The sequence below is a fragment of the Athene noctua genome, chromosome 19, assembly GCF_965140245.1.
Source record: "Athene noctua chromosome 19, bAthNoc1.hap1.1, whole genome shotgun sequence".
In the NCBI taxonomy this organism is placed as follows: domain Eukaryota; kingdom Metazoa; phylum Chordata; class Aves; order Strigiformes; family Strigidae; genus Athene; species Athene noctua.
The window spans coordinates 9,447,447-9,463,981 of record NC_134055.1 but is presented as its reverse complement, the minus strand read 5'-3'; the positions used below and the strand labels follow the sequence as shown (position 1 = coordinate 9,463,981).

General features: G+C 46.9%; 1 protein-coding gene across 1 annotated transcript in view; it reads left to right on the top strand.

The window, feature by feature from the left end:
- MYBBP1A (MYB binding protein 1a) overlaps positions 1-16,183 on the top strand; it is a 64,519-nt gene extending 48,336 nt beyond the window's left edge. The window contains exons 25-27 of the mRNA XM_074922636.1: positions 12,264-12,365; positions 13,529-13,653; positions 15,583-16,183. Of these exons, the coding sequence (XP_074778737.1) occupies positions 12,264-12,365; positions 13,529-13,653; positions 15,583-16,069 (714 nt within the window). The 3' untranslated portion in view covers positions 16,070-16,183. The remainder of the gene's footprint in view (positions 1-12,263; positions 12,366-13,528; positions 13,654-15,582) is intronic.
- Positions 16,184-16,535: the final 352 nt, after the last annotated feature.

The window sequence follows — 16,535 nt, the reverse complement described above, 5'->3', positions numbered from 1 at the left end:
TGGGATGGTTTTAGGCAGTTACATGTACTGGAACTGGGAAAGAAGTAACATGAGAAAACTACAGTCTTGGATATCGTTGAATTATATGTGTAGAACTTAAGAGTTATATGAGAGAGAATCAACGGCCAGGAACTTTAAATGAAGAGACAGCTTTCTGAAATAGTAGCTCTGGCTGCTGCGAGGCAATAGCTGTTGTGCTTACGTAAGCTAACTTGACCTTATTTGTTCCCAAAATGTTTAGGCATGCTTATAAAATGTATGTCACAGTCATGAGGGATTCATGTTTGCCGTCTCCTTACTGTCAGCAAGGCAAGTCTTGATATCCTAGCAGGTACTCTGGAGTTGACATGCTCATGTGAGAGCCTTGCTTGCTGTTGGTGCTGTTGGCTTGTTTTGCTGGGTCACTTGAGCAGAAAGTCTTGCCCACATGCCCTGGGACTGCAAATGTGAGGAAGCAGAGAAATAGCTTGGGCACAGTTTTGACCTCTCAAGTCCTGAATAGTTGCTTTACACAAAGCAGAACCTTGCTACCTTTGTTCAAGTTTATTGTAATGTTGGGGGTCTAGATGACTGGGCTGTGTTTACAGTATAAACACAACTTCATGTTGTAAATGACAGAGCTCACCTGAATCTGACAGAGACTTCTTCCTCTTCAAGAGGTCTGTTGTTTTATCGGTAGGTCTCAAAGCGCTTTACAAAGGAGATCCAAACCAGTGAGTTGTTGATGTAACGAAGAGAGTATTTTGCAGAAACCCCATAGCCAGTGTGTTTAGTTTACTGAAGTCGTTCACTCGGTTTTACAGATGATATGCTTGGCTGGGAGCTGAGCCAAGGATCGAACTTGGGTCTCCTGGGACATCCCAGAGACCCTCTTTGTGCATGGACGATCAGACTGTTTCTTAACTTGGCTTCAGAACAGCCGCGTGTGTTGGGTAGCAATCTCTGTGCCCATGTTATCTAAGCAGGATGCTGGTGGCTGTGAGCTCAGACTGCCCTGAGTCATGCAGTGAGGCCAGTGGCAGAACCCCGGGGCCCGAGTTCCCCGTTTCATGCATGGAACTCTTGCACAGTTTTGGTGAGGGATCTCTGTGGGGTTGCTGTTAGGGCCTACACGCTGTCTTTTGGACTCCTATCAGGCACCTCTTGCTTTGGTCTTTTATCTCTCCAAGTTGTCATTGGGGGCGCATTGATGTTTGTTCCCCTCGTTTGATATATTCCTGTGTTTTGGGTTTTTTTTCTGATATGTTAAAAATTTTCTGTCTTGGCGTTAGAGTGATCTTGAAGCCGTTCAAGTTTTTTAGTAACTCACTGACAGATTTGGAGCAGGAAGCTCCAGGATCTGAATAACTAGTTTAACAACCTTTTCACGTCACCCTTTTTGCAAGGACTGTCGTGCCTTCATGAACCGAGGTACTTTGTGTAACTCACAACTTATGCTGAAACTCCCAGTTACAATTTGAGAGTCAGGGCGAAGTGGGAAGGGATTTTGAGGAATATTCCAGAAAACATGTGTTTTTCACAGCTGAGCAACTTTGAAACAAAACAGCCCTCAGAAAACTGTTGTTAAAACTGCTTTCTTTGGCTTGTACACAGCAATTTCCTGAGGGTTTTTTTCCTTTGTCTTCTGCAGTAAGTACATCATAGGAAGGGCCCAACTTTACTGGTGTTTTTTCCTTTGCTTGTTTTGCCAGTGTCATAAGGGACAGGCAGAGCAGATAGCATTCAGGTTGGCTGTTTGAAACCAAAATGGGATCAAGGCATCGTGGAATGTAAAACATGCACAGACTCTGACACCTAAGTTTAGTTCAAGACCAAAGCACTCCAAGTCACCAATACTGGAAACTTTCAGATAAATATACACATAATCCTATTGAGACGCATCTGATATCTCCTTCCTCTTAGGTGGTTACTTAGACTTGGACTGGGCAGGCAGCCGTGTTTCTGTAGAACAGCATGAATGTAGACCAACAGGTGGTTGCATGGCCCATGCAAGGGATGGTATGGGTAACCCAAGACCTCTTTTCCAAGACTCATATCATTTGAATGATTGAAGACTTTTATTGTATGGCATTAGAGGGTTTTGTTGCTATTGTGTTGTTCATCTAGGGATTTAAAATAACTAGCTGGAGCTACTCTGAATGTAGAAGTAGAGAGGAATATACTATATAGCCTTTCAGCGTAGACATGCTCTTCATTTCTGAAGGGCATCCTGTTTGATTATTGGCATCTTAAATTTGTAGGAAGATAAATTATTAACAGTGACTTCATCACATTTTTAAAAAAGCTGTTCCTCAATTTTTTTCTTGAAGATTGCCTGAACTTTTATCTGCCCATCTTTATAAATTCTTAATTCATTGCCCTTTCTCAGCCTCTTAGCTTGTAAAATGAGGCCAGCAGTGATTTAACTGATATCTTTGACATCCTTTCAGAATACTGGATGTCTCTTTGGAGAATACATTCTCCTCTGTTCCCTCATCAGCTGTCCTGTATGTTTTTTCCCTGCTGCGTTTTCATGTGGTCTATGGAGGAAAAAAAAAAAAAAAAAAGTCGTATCTTTAAACTTGGGAAAGCATTGAAATTTTCTGTTGGAACGGCTTCTGGATTTTTGGGATCCTCCCTCTAATAACAGCCAAAATAAACATTGCAAAAAATGCCCTTTAGTTATAACCTTCAGCATGTGGGTCTGCTTAGTCCCCTACCTTCCCTTGCTCTCTTGGTGGGGACAAGCAGAAACTTGGTGTTTCCCTTCCCTTTGTGAGCATTTTTTGGCAACTTGTTTCTGCTAGAGATGCAAGAAAAAAGTTTTGAACATTAATACTTTCAGTCATCAGAAACTTAGTGAGAGAAAATGGAGGGAGCAGGGACTGTTAGTGCCTTTTTTCCTCTTAGTGCTGTTCGGGTGGGTGGTGTGAGAACTTCTCCCTGCATGCTTGTGTACCGTGTCTACATGGAGTTGGAAATGGATCTGGCTCTGTGGACAGATGGAAACTGGTGTGAAAAGGCATGCTCTTCCCTCCTCCCTTCTTTGTCTTCCATGATTTAGCTGTGAGTTCTAGCTTGGGTTTTTCTGTTGTGTAGTGAATATTGTGATGAAAGGAAGTATTTGGGGGTTTCTTGTCTGGGTTTTGGGAAGCTCAGAGTTGATTCCTGGCTCTGTCTAGATCTGCATGACTCAGTCATGTTATTCAGCCTCTCTGAGCCTCTGTGAAATGGAGGGAATGGTGCTGGCTGACCTCTTACCTCTCAGGAGAAATACAAGAGTAATTACAGGTGAGGTGAGGGTGCTTACATCCGGTAATAACAGGAGCTGTGAGCATACAGAATACTAAAATACTTCATTTGGTTGTTGGTTTGTTATTAGCTGCTAAATAGCAGCAGAAGGCTGTGCCCCCCCCCCCCCCCCCCCCCTCCCCCCCCAATCTCTCAGCTTACCTGTATGTTGACATGGGAGATCTTGTGCTTTGGCTCAGGTAATGGACACATGCCTGTAGGGCCCCCAAGCTCCTCGCTGGGGCCCCTCTGGGTGTGACTCCATCACAGGAACCGGAGCCACAACGGCAGCAAAATGCCAGGTTGTGTCTGCACTGGGACCTGCATGGAGCTAGGACAGAGCTTTAGCTTTCATAGTCAGTGGGATCAGACCTCTTAAGTGCTTTCTCGTGGTGACTGTGAATGTTCAGTAGGATGGAAATTTTGCTGAACTATTTGCTGTTCGGGAGGAGAGTTTACCTTAGCAACCTTGGGCTGTGCCAGGGGTTGTAAGGTCATGCAGGGTGGATGGAGGTATGTGTTTTGCAGAAGGCACTTGGCACTGTATTCAGCCATGAATCTGCACATTTATCCATCAGCATCTGGTCTGTTAGGGGGTGGAGGGGAAGGGTGGAGATAACGCAGTGTGTGGAAAAAAATGCAGATTGGCCAGGCTTCTCCACCTCACAGAGCAGTGATGGATCTGTCAGACCGATCCCATGGAGGGGAAGGGCTGTTTGTTTTGAACAGTGAAATAGGCTGAAGGACGTGCTGGGAATGCATAAATACTAAACAGTGTTCAAACTTCCAGCTAGGAAACGTGCTCTGCTTTGGTGGCAGAACGCTCCTCTGCACTCGAGATATTGCTGTCATGTAAGTCTGGGCTAAGCGTGTCCCCCGCTGTGGTACCTGTGAAAGGGGCAGAGGTGCAGGCAGGCTGAGGTTGCAGGCAGGTGTGAATGTGGAGACTTCAGAAACACTGCCTGGCTCCGTATCACGGCATATTGCCATCTCCCCTGTAGGCAGAGTTGGGCAGTGGCTGGGATGCTGACTTTGTCTCTAGATATACATGTACCACTTCTTGTTGTGTGGCAGGTTTCGGGGGAGTCTTGGGCTTAGACTAAAATCCTACATGGGAGACTGAGGCATGGAACTGTGTGGTTAACTATCCACCAGCCCTCTGTCCTACTTGTATGACTGAATTACTGCAGGTATTCACCTCCTTGTGCTCTAACAAACTTGTTTTGTACTTTGTGAAGATGAAGGAATGCTCTGAAGTGCAGTGAGAGATGGAACGAAGGTTGGATCCTGTGGTAGTTGGGATATTGCCAATTGTGATACAGGGATATAAGGAAAAACACTTGATTGATAAGATGCTGGGGGTGTGCTGTTCCCCTTTGTAGAAATCCTAGAAGCAAAGAACTTTGGATCCCAGAGTGCTCTCCACCAGAAACAGCTAGAGACTTTTGAAATAAGCATGTTTCACATAATAAGACAAAACCATTTCTGCCAGCTGAATCTATGTAGGGTGAGGCAGGAACTGTATGGCTTTAATGGCTTGAGATGAGACAGGAGTTCCAGCTGTGGAAACTGCCTCCATATTTTTTCTTTTTGGAAAGTGATCTGCTCCAGTCCGCTGACAGCTCAGATGTGCAGGTGTGATTAACTGTCACAGGTATTACTGAGCGGTCACTGGAACTGAGAGTCCCTGTAAAGCTGTTTCTGAAGGAGCAGAGTAAGAAAAGCAGAAAATGGGAGAAAACCAACGTAGTCAGGAAATGATGCAAGTGCAGCTGTTCATTGAAAGTCATGTGGTCTCTCTGCTTTTCTTATTGAGTGATTGGGTTATGTGACTTAGGTTTGCAATGCTTTCAGAGGGCAGGAGAAGGGAGAGTTGGATACCTTTGCAAACAGCACATGGCAGAGATCCACGGAACAGGTGGTTAGACAAGTTCTTCTGGATTTTCCCTTAACTGACCACCACTGACCTGTGGCATAGCTGGAAGCAAAACCCCTGCTTTATGCCTCAGTCTTGCTGTGTGAAATGGAGTTACTTGCCAACCTTGTGCAAGCCTTTTGTGATCTCATCAGTGTTTGAGGCTCTCCTAAGGATGCTGCAGATGACTGAAATACTACTTTTCCTTTTAAGGCATGTTTGCCATGTGTTGCAGTTTGCCATCTGCTACATAATAGCTTTTGCTTTAATTTTATGATTGTGTTTTATACATTCCCCAAAAGAAATCACGGTAGGCCTGTAACATTATTGACCTACGCAATTGGGGTGGCAGTGCTAATTTCATCTTTCAGATAGCGCAGTGAGGGAGCAGACCAAAGCAATTAGGGCAAGAGGGCATGGCCTCAAGTTGTAGCAGGGAAGGTTTAGACTGGATATTAGAAGTATTTCTTTACGGAAGGGGTGGTTTGGCATTGGAATGGGCTGTCCAGCACAGTGGTAGAGTCCCCATCCCTGGAGGCGTTTAAGAGTCAAGTTGACATAGTGCTTAGGGATATGGTGGAATTGAGAACAGTCAAGTGTTAGGTTTATGATCGGACTAGTTGATCTTCAGGGTCTTTTCCAACCTAGATGATTCGGTTATTCTGTTAATCTGCTATACAAACCCACCACATAGAGTGGTTGGTACCTTATGTAGCACAAGTTATGACAAATACTTGGGAAAGCTGCTTTTGAGGTTTAGACCCAATTCCCATTGGAGAGACTTGGGATTTCCTGCCTTGGGAGCGGTTCCTCAAGGCTTGCCAGCAGCCCCAGTTCAAAGTCAGCTTCTTTTATGTTACCCGAGTGCAGCATGTTTGTATTGATGTCACATGCCAACACAAATCCCACCAAAGCAAACGCTCCACTGAGTATGCTCCCTGCTGTGGGAGGACAAGATCAGAGCCATGCCTGACGGGAGATACCATCTGCATAGTGTGTGGTGGGGAAGTACCCTGAGACAGTGGTGATGAGTTCGGGATAATAAGTGACACTGAGCTGAGCAAGAATTAGAGTCAGGTCTTTAAGGAGGCTTGACTGTCTCAACCATACTGCATACAGAAGCGCTGGTGTTTTTGTGCTTGTTGGAGTAAATTTCTTTAACAGTGTTTCTTAAGAGAGGGGGAAAGACACGTGTTGAGAAATAGTAAGACTTTATCTGGATCCAGCTTCCTTAAAGCCAACTCTGCTCCTCGTCTAGAGAAAACTGTGCCTTCTATAGGAATGAATTATCTGCTGCTGCTTTGCTCCTGCTTTGGCGTTTCTGCCCACCCCCACCCTCTTCCTTGTTCCTTCCTGGTCTTTGAGAGCTGTTTAAAAGGTATTCATTTCAGTAGGGAGCTGTTTGTTCGCAGAGTACCTAATATGTACTGGATTGCTTCTGGCCGTTTATGGTGGTGGAACTGTGCTTGTGTTACTAGACTCATGCAAAACACTGCTTTTAATATAGATCCTTATCCTTAGAACACTGATGTGCTAGACGAGTGGTATCATCCATCTCCAGCTGGGCAAGCCACCCTTTTCATTCTGCAGGTCTGCAGTGAATTTAGTTGGGCACCCCAAACTAGATGCAAGTTCCAGTTTCCTGAGCACCTGAAAACTGCTTACAGACTTCTGAAAAGCAGCCCCTCGGGTGTTGGGTGTTGAGCTATGGGACTTTTCTGTTGACTTCAGTACGATTTGTTTCAAACCCTTCAAAACATCAGGGCAATTCTGGGAAGTAGAGATGGCAGCAAGAACAGAGAGAGTCAAGCCAGCACAATTTAAATGCAGTCGTCTGCATCACTCATCTACAGTGCAGAGAAGATGCAATTTATTTTTAACACCTTCTTAATTCCAGAATGTTTGTGTATTAAAAAGATGAAATAACAGTTGCCTTCCCTGTGGCTGCTTCTCATAGTACTGCTGTAACTCCTCTTGTCCTGAAGAGCTGACAGTCCATACTGATTGTCTCTCACTGTGAATTTGTATGCAATTTAGCAAACTAGGGATCTCAACTTCATAGCCTCTCTGAAAGCTACTTTAACCACAAGTAATGCCTGTTAGCCTGGCAATATCTTGTTTCCAAATAGCAAAGAAAAATTTTATGCAAATCAGGCTGCTTTGTTTTTGTTCTTGGTATTACTGTTAATTGTGGTAAGCGTAATAAATGGAGTGTGCATGGCCCATGGGGTGTTATATCCCACATGCAAAGAATTTTTTTTTTTTAATCATACACCCTATATTTGTTTCTCATTTTACCTAAGAGACTTAGAGCTGCTTGTAAGACCTTATAGGTTAGTGACAGCTGTGGAATCGAGTTGCAACACATCTATCTATATCAGGAGAGAGTAATGAGCAAGTTACTGATAGTCAGATGAAGTTGCAGTGTGAATTCCAGTAAGCAGAACATGGTGGCTTTCTAATACAGGGCTTGAGTGGACAATCCAGGTCAGGAAATAACTGTTATTAAAAAAAGATACTCCCAGGGTATGGAGTCCTTTACAGATAGTAAATAATTCTACTTGAAGGTTGCTGTTCCTGCAGATAGGTTATCTGATCTCCCCACTTTTTCTGCTAAAAGTCTTCCTTAGACTCTTGCTCACAGAATCCACAGAATCATCTAGGTTGGAAAGGACCCTGGAGATTATCTAGTCCAACTGTTAGCCTAGCACAGTTCCCACCTACAGCATATCTTTAAACTCTAAATTGACCCTTCTCTTGAACACCTCCAGGGATGGGGACTCCATCACCTCCCTGGGCAGCCCATTCCAACATCTAACAACCCGTTCTGTAAAGAAATGCTTCCTGTTATCTAGTCTGAACTTTCCCTGGCGCAACCTGAGGCCATTCCCTCTTGTCCTGTCGCTTTCTACTAGGCTAAAGAGGCTCAAACCCAGCTCTCTACAGCTTCCTTTCAGGTAGTTGTAGAGGGTGATAAGGTCTCCCCTCAGCCTCCTCTTCTCCAGACTAAACGATCCCAGTTCCCTCAGCCGCTCCTCATAGGACATGTGTTCCAGACCCTGCACCAGCTTTGTAGCCCTTCTCCGGACATGTTCAAGTAACTCTATGTCCTTTTTGTAGTGAGGGGCCCAAAACTGAACCCACTCATCGAGGTGCGACCTCACCAGCGCCAAGTACAGGGGGAAGATCCCTTTCCTGTCTCTGGCCACGGTAGTGCTGGCACAGGCCAGGATGCCATTGGCCTTCTTGGCCACCTGGGCACATTGCTGGCTCCTGTTCAGCCGGCTGTCAGTCACCCCCCAGGTCCCTCTCTGACTGGCAGCTCTCCAGCCACTCCTCCCCAAGCCTGTAGCACTGCTGGGGGTGGTTGTGGCCCAAGGGCAGCCCCCGGCGTTTGGCCTTTTGAAACTCCTCCAGTCAGGCTCAGCCCATGGCTCCAGTCTATCCAGATCTCTCTGCAGAGCCTCCCTACCCTCGAGCAGATCAACGCTCCCACCCAACTGGGTGTCATCTGCAAACTGACTGAGGGTGCACTCGATCCCCTCGTCCAGATCATTAATAAAGATGTTAAACAGGAGTGGCCCCAAAACCGAGCCCTGGGGGACACCACTTGTGACCGGCTGCCAACTGGATTTAACTCCGTTTACCACAACTCTCTGGGCTCGGCCATCCAGCCAGTTTTTAACCCAGCGAAGTGTGCGATTGTCCAAACCCTGAGCAGCCATTTTTGCCAGAAGAATGCTGTGGGAAACGGTGTCAAAAGCCTTGCTAAAGTCCAGGTAAATTACATCCACAGCCTTTCCCTCATCCAATAAGCAGGTCGTTCTGTTATCGAAGGAGATCAGGTCTGTCAAGCAGGACCTGCCTTTCATAACCCCATGCTGCCTGGGCCTGAGCATCTGGTTGTCCCGCATGTGTTGCATGATGGTGTTTAGGATGAGCTGCTCCATCAGCTTCCTGGGCACTGAAGTCAAGCTGACAGGCCTGTAATTTCCCGGATCGCCCTTCCGATCCTTCTTATAGATGGGCGTCACATTGGCCAGTTTCCAATCAGTTGGGACCTCCCTGGTCAGCCAGGACTGCTCGTAAATGATAGAAAGTGGCCTGGCGAGCACCCCAGCCAGCTCCTTCAGCACCCTCGGGTGTATCCCATCTGGTCCCATAGACTTGTGTATGTCACTGTGATGCAGCAGGTCACTGTCTGTCTCCTGGATTGCAGGAGGGTCGTTCTCCCAGTCTCTGTCTTCTGGCTGTGGAGGCTGGATTTCATCAATACAACTAACGTTGCTATTAAAGACCGAGGCAAAGAAGGCATTAAGCACCTCAGCCTTCTCCTCATCACTTGTTACCAAATTTCCTCCTGCATCTAGCAGGGGATGGAGACTCTCCTTGGACTTCCTTTTGCTACTGACATACTTATAGAAACTTTTCTTGTTATCCTTGATTGCAGAAGCCAAATTAATTTCTAGGTGGGCTTTACTCCTTCTCATTTCCACCCTGCATAGCCCCCAGCCTCTCTGTAGTCATTGTGTGTGGCTAGCCCCTTCTTCCAGAGGCTGTAAACTCTCCTTTTCTCTGTGACTTGCAGCCAAAGCTCCCTGTTCAGTCAGGGTGATCTTCTCTGGCGTCGGCTTCTCTTAGAGCACCTGGGGACCGCCTGCTCCTGAGCCGTTAACACTTCCTTCTTAAAGAGCGCCAGCCTTTCTGTACCCCTGTACCCTTCAGGATTGTCTCCCAAGGGATCCTTTCAAGCAGATGCCTAAACAAGACAAAGTCAGCCCTTCTGGAGTCCAGGATGTCAGTCCTGCTTAGCTCTCTCTTGACCTCTCTAAGAATAGAGAACTCGATTATTTCATGATCGCTGTGCCCTAGTTGACCTCCAACCTCCACGTCGTCCACCAGCCCTTCTCTGCTTACAAAGAGGAGATCCAGCAGGGCACCTTCTCTGGTCGGTTTACTCACCATTTGCGTCAGGAAGTTGTCTCCCACACATTCTAGGAATCTCCAGGACTGGTCTCGTTCTGCCGTGCTGTATTTCCAGCAGATGTCTGGAAAGTTAAAGTCACCCACAAGAACAAGGGCAAGTGATTGTGAGATTTCACCTCAGTGCCTATAAAATATCTCGTCCATCTCTCTGTCCTGGTTGGGTGGCCTGTAGTAGACTCGTACTACACCATCTGCCCTGTTGGCCCTCCCCCTGATTCTAATGCAAAGATGCTCAACCCTGTCTTCACTATACCTGTGAAGTCCTTATAACAGTCCTTAACATACAGAGCCACCCCACCACCTCTCCTGCCCTGTGTGTCCCTCCTAAAGAGCTTGCACCCATCATTTGGCACACTTCAGTCATGGGAGACATCCCACCATGTTTCTGCAATAGCAACAACATCGTAATTTTCCTGTTCCATCACGGCTACAAGCTCCTCCTGTTTGTTACCCAACCTGTGTGCATTGGTATACATGCACTTCAGATGGGCCGATGTTTTGCCCCTTTCCCCCTTCAAATCTAGTTTAAAGCTCTGTCTATGAGCCCAGCTAACTCCCGCCCCAAAATGCCCTTCCCTCTCCGGGACAGGTGCATCCCGTCTAATGTCAAAAGATCAGGTGCCCTGTATACCAGCCCATGATTGAAGAATCCAAAGCCCTGATGGTAACACCAGTCTTGGAGCCACCCATTCATCTGCTGAATTCTCCTGTAATCTTCCTCATCCATCCCCCCAACCATAGGGATGGAGGAGAGCACAATCTGTGCCCCTGACCCCTTAAGCAGTTTTCCCAAGGACCTAAAATCTCTCTTAATTGCTTTAGGTCTTCTCCTGGTGATGCTCGCCATCATTATTTTTCTGTTGTGGGTGTCATTACTGAAAGAGCTTGCTTTGGGAAATAAATGTCTTACTTCTGTCAGTGTCTGTGAGGATTTTTACTTTCTTTGCCAGCTTTATGCTGACACAGATGGAGAACAGTTTGCTCGGAGTCCTTAAAATTACTTCCAGTCTGAATGGAGCGAAAGTAATTGATAGTCTAACGGGAGAGATGGCATCTCTTGGAGAACTGCAGCCCTCCGCTGCTGGGTGCAGGTTGTGGTCTGTGTTGCCTGCAGAACCGAGGATGCTGAGCCTGGGGGGGGGGCCCTTGCCCGTTGGCCAGGTTGATGTGTTCAAATTCCAGGTGAAGGCAGGCTTGGCCCCAAGGGCAGCCTCCTCTAGAGCAGTAGGCTGTGATGGGGCACGCCACTGTCTACAACAAGCTTGTCCCTGCAAATCCTATTTCATATTAGTGTAATCCAAGCTGTGGGGTTTTATTGTGGTGTGTGCATCCACAGAAATACAGTGGTGAAGAAAACTACCATGTAAGCAGGGCTGCAAGGACCAGCTGCAGGCAGAGGATCAGTACCCCTGAGCCACTAGACCACCTCTCTGATCCAGCTGCCTTTTTATGGCTCTTCTCTGCCCTTCTCCACTTGTAAATAACTCTGGCTTTTATTTGACCTGTCTTTTGGATTTTCTTCTAAGCCAGACCTTTCAGTGTCTCAGAAACCCCGGAGCACGTAAAAGGAACACAAAGACATGAGGTTTTTCCTTTCAGTCATTTCAGTGAATTTAAGCTTGATTGAAAAGCGCAGTTCTAGTGCTGGCAACTGGGATTTCCTAGGCGGAAGTGTTAATGGATTTTTGCGTTAGCATTTTACATGTAAATCCCAGCTTCTGCGGCTGAGTAGCTCTTGTCCCTCGGGTGAGTCTGTTGTCTGGCAGCCTTCTGGCCTTTCCACAGCGAGGGTGTGTATGACTGTCTTTCATCTTTTTCTCCAGGAGGCAGCAACCTGTCTCCAGTTGTGTTTTAGCTTAGAACCTAGGGAGAGCAGGAGGGTTGTGCCTTTGAAGTATACTTTCTCTTCTTTTGTCCAGTTAGAAACGAATTAACCTGGGCATCAGCAGCTTCCACCATGTACCCCTTTGAGCATTTCCAGAGTTTGGTGGGTTTTGTGTTCCAGAGTTACTTCGGTGACAGGTTAATCCCACCAATCGTTAATCGTTTTTTGCTTTCTCCTGAATGATTTGTTTCTCCATGTAATTTGCAGAGTTTGAAAATGGTTGGCAAGTGTATTGTGAAGGCTGATAAAGAAAAAGTTGCCAGGAGCTTGGAGCTGTTGAACATCCTCCTCAAAACTGTGATGGAGCAGGTGAGTGTGTGACTTGATGTATGGCAAATGTCTGTTCTTCTCTCTTAAATTTCATGCTTGAATTTTACATTGTGACTGCTCCATTGCTACATTGTACCCCATTTCTTACTGGAGGTGCTCCTGGAGGGAGTGCCTAGCTGGATTTGAGGACAGTAAAGCCCTCATGTCTGAAGGAGTGATCCATAGCTCTTGTGAGATGATCTCCAAGTGCTTGTTGAAGGATTTGCACCGTGTTCTGCAAACACAGTGGCATCTTCTTTCTCATCAGCATAAATATGGGCTGGGATACAGTGAGGCTGAGCTGGGTTTTGTCCCAGATGATTGCTCTGTCCTCTTCACTAAACTCCAGAGGTTTTAGTTTCCAGAAACTGAAACTTATCGGAAGCTTTGTGAGCGGGAGCGAAGCTTTGTTCTGGGGCTTTGTTTTCCCTAAAGAAAAAAGGCATTTTTGAACATGTGAGGATTTTCTGTAAGTGACAACATAAATTTCCAGCATGGGCTTAGTAAATTTACTGGAGCAAAATAGCACAACCAGCCGAACTGCTGAAGCCCAGTTTCTTACTGATAAGCACTGAGCTCACACCACAGCCTTTTTCTTTGTGAAGACCTAATAGGAAAGTGGGTGGAGGAGAGAGATTATTTCCAAGGCTCTTGTAGGAACTGAATAGCTTTTGAGATGCCCTGTTCTGTCTGGTTTTGCTGAAATGTATTCAGTGGGTTACAGAAGCTCTAGAGGCAGCCAGAGGCAGCGTGACTGCGTCCTTTAGAAACCAGGTGGAAAATGCTGCTGCTTTTCTTTTAGATAGGTACACAGTCATGTGTCTTATGTCTCCTGCTCTCAGTCATGGACTAAAAAGGAGAGAGGACCAAAGGACCTTTCAGTCCCTTTTATGCCAATACAGTTCTAGCTGTTAGACTTGTTCCTCTCATGCTAGAGACCCAGTTTTCAAGCAAACCCTGTGCCTGATGGCGTGGTGTGACTCCAATTTTTGCCCCCAAATTGGAGTGATTTTGCAAATGGCTTATGGCAGTGGCTTGGAGAAGCTGGACAGGATTGGTTATTCCTGCTGTGGTCTGATGCTGAGCAGGCCTGTGGTCTGATGCTGTGAGTGCCCCTTGTCTGGTTACTCTGCACATTGTCTGTTTGTACTTGCCACTTGCAGAACCTACGTGTGAAGTTGACGGAGTTGGACAAAGTGCTGGTAGCTCTGAACCAGTCAGAAGGCCTTGGGAATTCAGCACGTCTTGACTCTCTCTACTGGAACGTCATGCGCTGGCTGAATTATACGTATGTATGCTTGCCACTCTGGCTTCTTGGCTTGTCTGAGGAACTGCCTGCCTGTCCTACTTGTCTTCGTTGATGTCAGGAAGTAGGAAGAGAAGGGAAGTCAAGGCACTGAGCTCAGGCTGGAGTTTTGCGTTAAATGGAGCTCCTGGGTTGGTGAGGTTGAAATGCATGTTGCTTTGCTTGTTTGGAACAGTGCTAGGCTCATTGTTCCAGGTGCTTACATGCTTAGGATTGGTCCTTGGTGGGACAGGATTGTAAGGCATGTCTGATACCTGATCATGATCACCCAAAGACACAGTGCCTGCTTTCATTGGTTTAAGAGCCATCACCAAAGTTGCAGAGGAATTTCTAAGCTAGGATGAGTCACTAAGCTCCTACCACATCACAGTGGACTGATTGTGCAAATGTGAGGCTGGGGGGAATAAATAGCTGTCCTGGGAAGTGACTGGCCACCAGAGAGTACATGCCAGGACCTTCAGTCCTCTCCAGTGATTTTTGGACTCCTTAGTGCCTGAATCTCTAGCCTGATGCTGGAGTGGTTGCCTTGCAGCTTTGAAAGCTGGGGAGCATTCGGTGTTTATGCTTTAGTGATCCTGTGTTAACTGGCAGCTGGATTTGACTTTTGCTCCAGGGCAGTAAAAAGCATAGGATCTTTTCCTCCTTTCTATCAATAGCTTGCAGTCAGAACTTTTGTTTCTCCTCCGTGCTGGCAGTATTTAGTGAGACACACAGCATTAGGGGATGCTGGGTGGTCTGCCATGACTGGGAGCAGCAGTCCCAGTGTGTGTGTGGCCTGGACTGTGGTATCTCAGCCCAGCTCTAAGAGGCTCTAAGGGAAAAGCTTGCATATGGTTCACGGGGAGGAGGCTCACATCCAGGGAGGAACCATACAGGGCAGCTGAAGCTGTTGTTGTGGCCCCTTCTGATGCCTTGAACAGGCTTGCAGGGTGTAGTGACCTCACCCAGCCTTGTGACACAGTCCCAGGCCCTTTTCCAGTCTCACTCAGGTCCCTTGGCATCATACTGCCAGGGCTGGCACAAAGATGGGGCCTGGTAGGAGCTGGTAGAGACTGCAGCTAGGAAGGGGATTGCTCAGGTAGAAAATACTTGTGCATGCTGTCAGCAGAAGGGATTGGGATTCAGAGATGCAACCTGATGTCGCTGGTGCCATCTTACTGTGACCCTCAGAAGTCTTTCTGCAGGTGAGGTGGAACAAGCCTACATCAGGTGTGGTTTGTGCACATGATCCCAGTGGAAGCGCTGAGAGGTAAGCGCTAACATCAGGTTGTTAGGATAGCGTTTTTCCACCCTGAAGGAGAGACAGCTTGAAAAACTGTCCAAAAAGCTTCCCGTTGAAAACCAGGCCATGGAATTAGAGCTTGGTTCCTTTTCAGGACTCTTTTTTCTTGGGCCTGAGCTTGTGCAGAGCAGCGTAGTCTGGGTGGTGGTGAAGTTGCTGACAGACTCTCAGAGAACAGCAGGAGCAGTGGCTGTCTTCATGTGTACGAAGGCTGTCCAGATGAGAATGGAATGGTCTCTTTGGGGTTCTTGCTGGGACACCTCTTGGGATTGTTAGCACAGTGAAGACCTTGCTGGGGCTGTCACCTTGGCCAGCCAGCCAGTGTCTCAGTAGCCTTGCATGGGGCCACAGGAGGGTGTGCTCGAGAAAGGGGTAAGTACAGTATTATCTGGTCTTTGGAACTCAGGGGATTCTTCCTCAAGTCTTCATGTGCCACCTTGAGTCCTGGTCGAGCTCCTTCTATTCATTTCACTAGTCTCTGTGCAGACTGAGGACCACCTTCGGGGCCAGTGCTAATCCTTGCAGCATGTCTGTGCTTCCTGCACCTTGTGCTGCTGCCTGTAGCATGGATGACAGTACTCCCTGGCTGTAAAGGAAGTTGCTCTTCATTTTTGGTGTTCTTTCTGCAGGAAGCCCAAGAAAGAGAAGATGGCCAATAAGCCTGCGCAGGAAGCAGAACCTCTTAAGCGGAAGAAAAAAGGCTTCCTGCCAGAGACCAAGAAACGCAAGAATCGCAAGAAAGGCACCCAAGAGAATGGGGTAGCACCAGTAAGTGATGGAGATGGAGAACCAGCAGCCCCAGAGGAGCAGCTCCCTAGAAGAGAAACACCCAAGCAGAAGAAAGGTAGCAGCAAACACAAGAATCAGAACAGAGGGGTCAGGGAGAATGGAGTGGCAGTGACAGGCAGTGAGGAGGAAGCTGTTAATGGAGGAGATGCTGTGGCTAACAAGAAGAAGATGATGAACAAAAAAAGAAAAGCTGATGCAGGTAATGAAGCAGAGCAGGTTTCAGCTGCAAAGAAAACCAGGAGGAATGTCAACCAGGAGACACAGCAGAAGCAGGGAAAAGCCAAGAAGAAAAGAAAAGATGCAAAAACTCCACTGCCGCAGGAGTAAACTCCATGGACTCACGTGGCATGGCTAGTGTGGCTCAGAGTACTGTTTTACTATCTTTTATAACTATAGTTTTTATGCCCTCCATGACTTTAAATAAACCTTCCATGATGCTGAGCTCTAAAGCTGTGGGTCTGACTTGTGTGGAGGGTTCAGCTTAGAGCACAGGGAGCTTCAGGAGGTCCTTTACCCTCCACTCTCTCTTCTCTGGCAGGGCCAAACAGCCTGTGCTTGGGAGAACAAACTCTTGTCTCCATGATTTTCCAAGGCAGAAGCAAGAGGCTTGTTTGGATTTCTTGGTGAGTTGCAGTAGGTGTGCTGGCACTGCTAAGTCAAGGCTGGTTTGGATGTAACCCCTAAAGGTACGTTTCTGTCCTGCCTAGGCCCAGCACTACTCACGGCTTTTCCAGTCTGGGACATGCTGCTTATTAAATGCCTGGGTTTAAATGGGCTTTCACATGTGTATTCT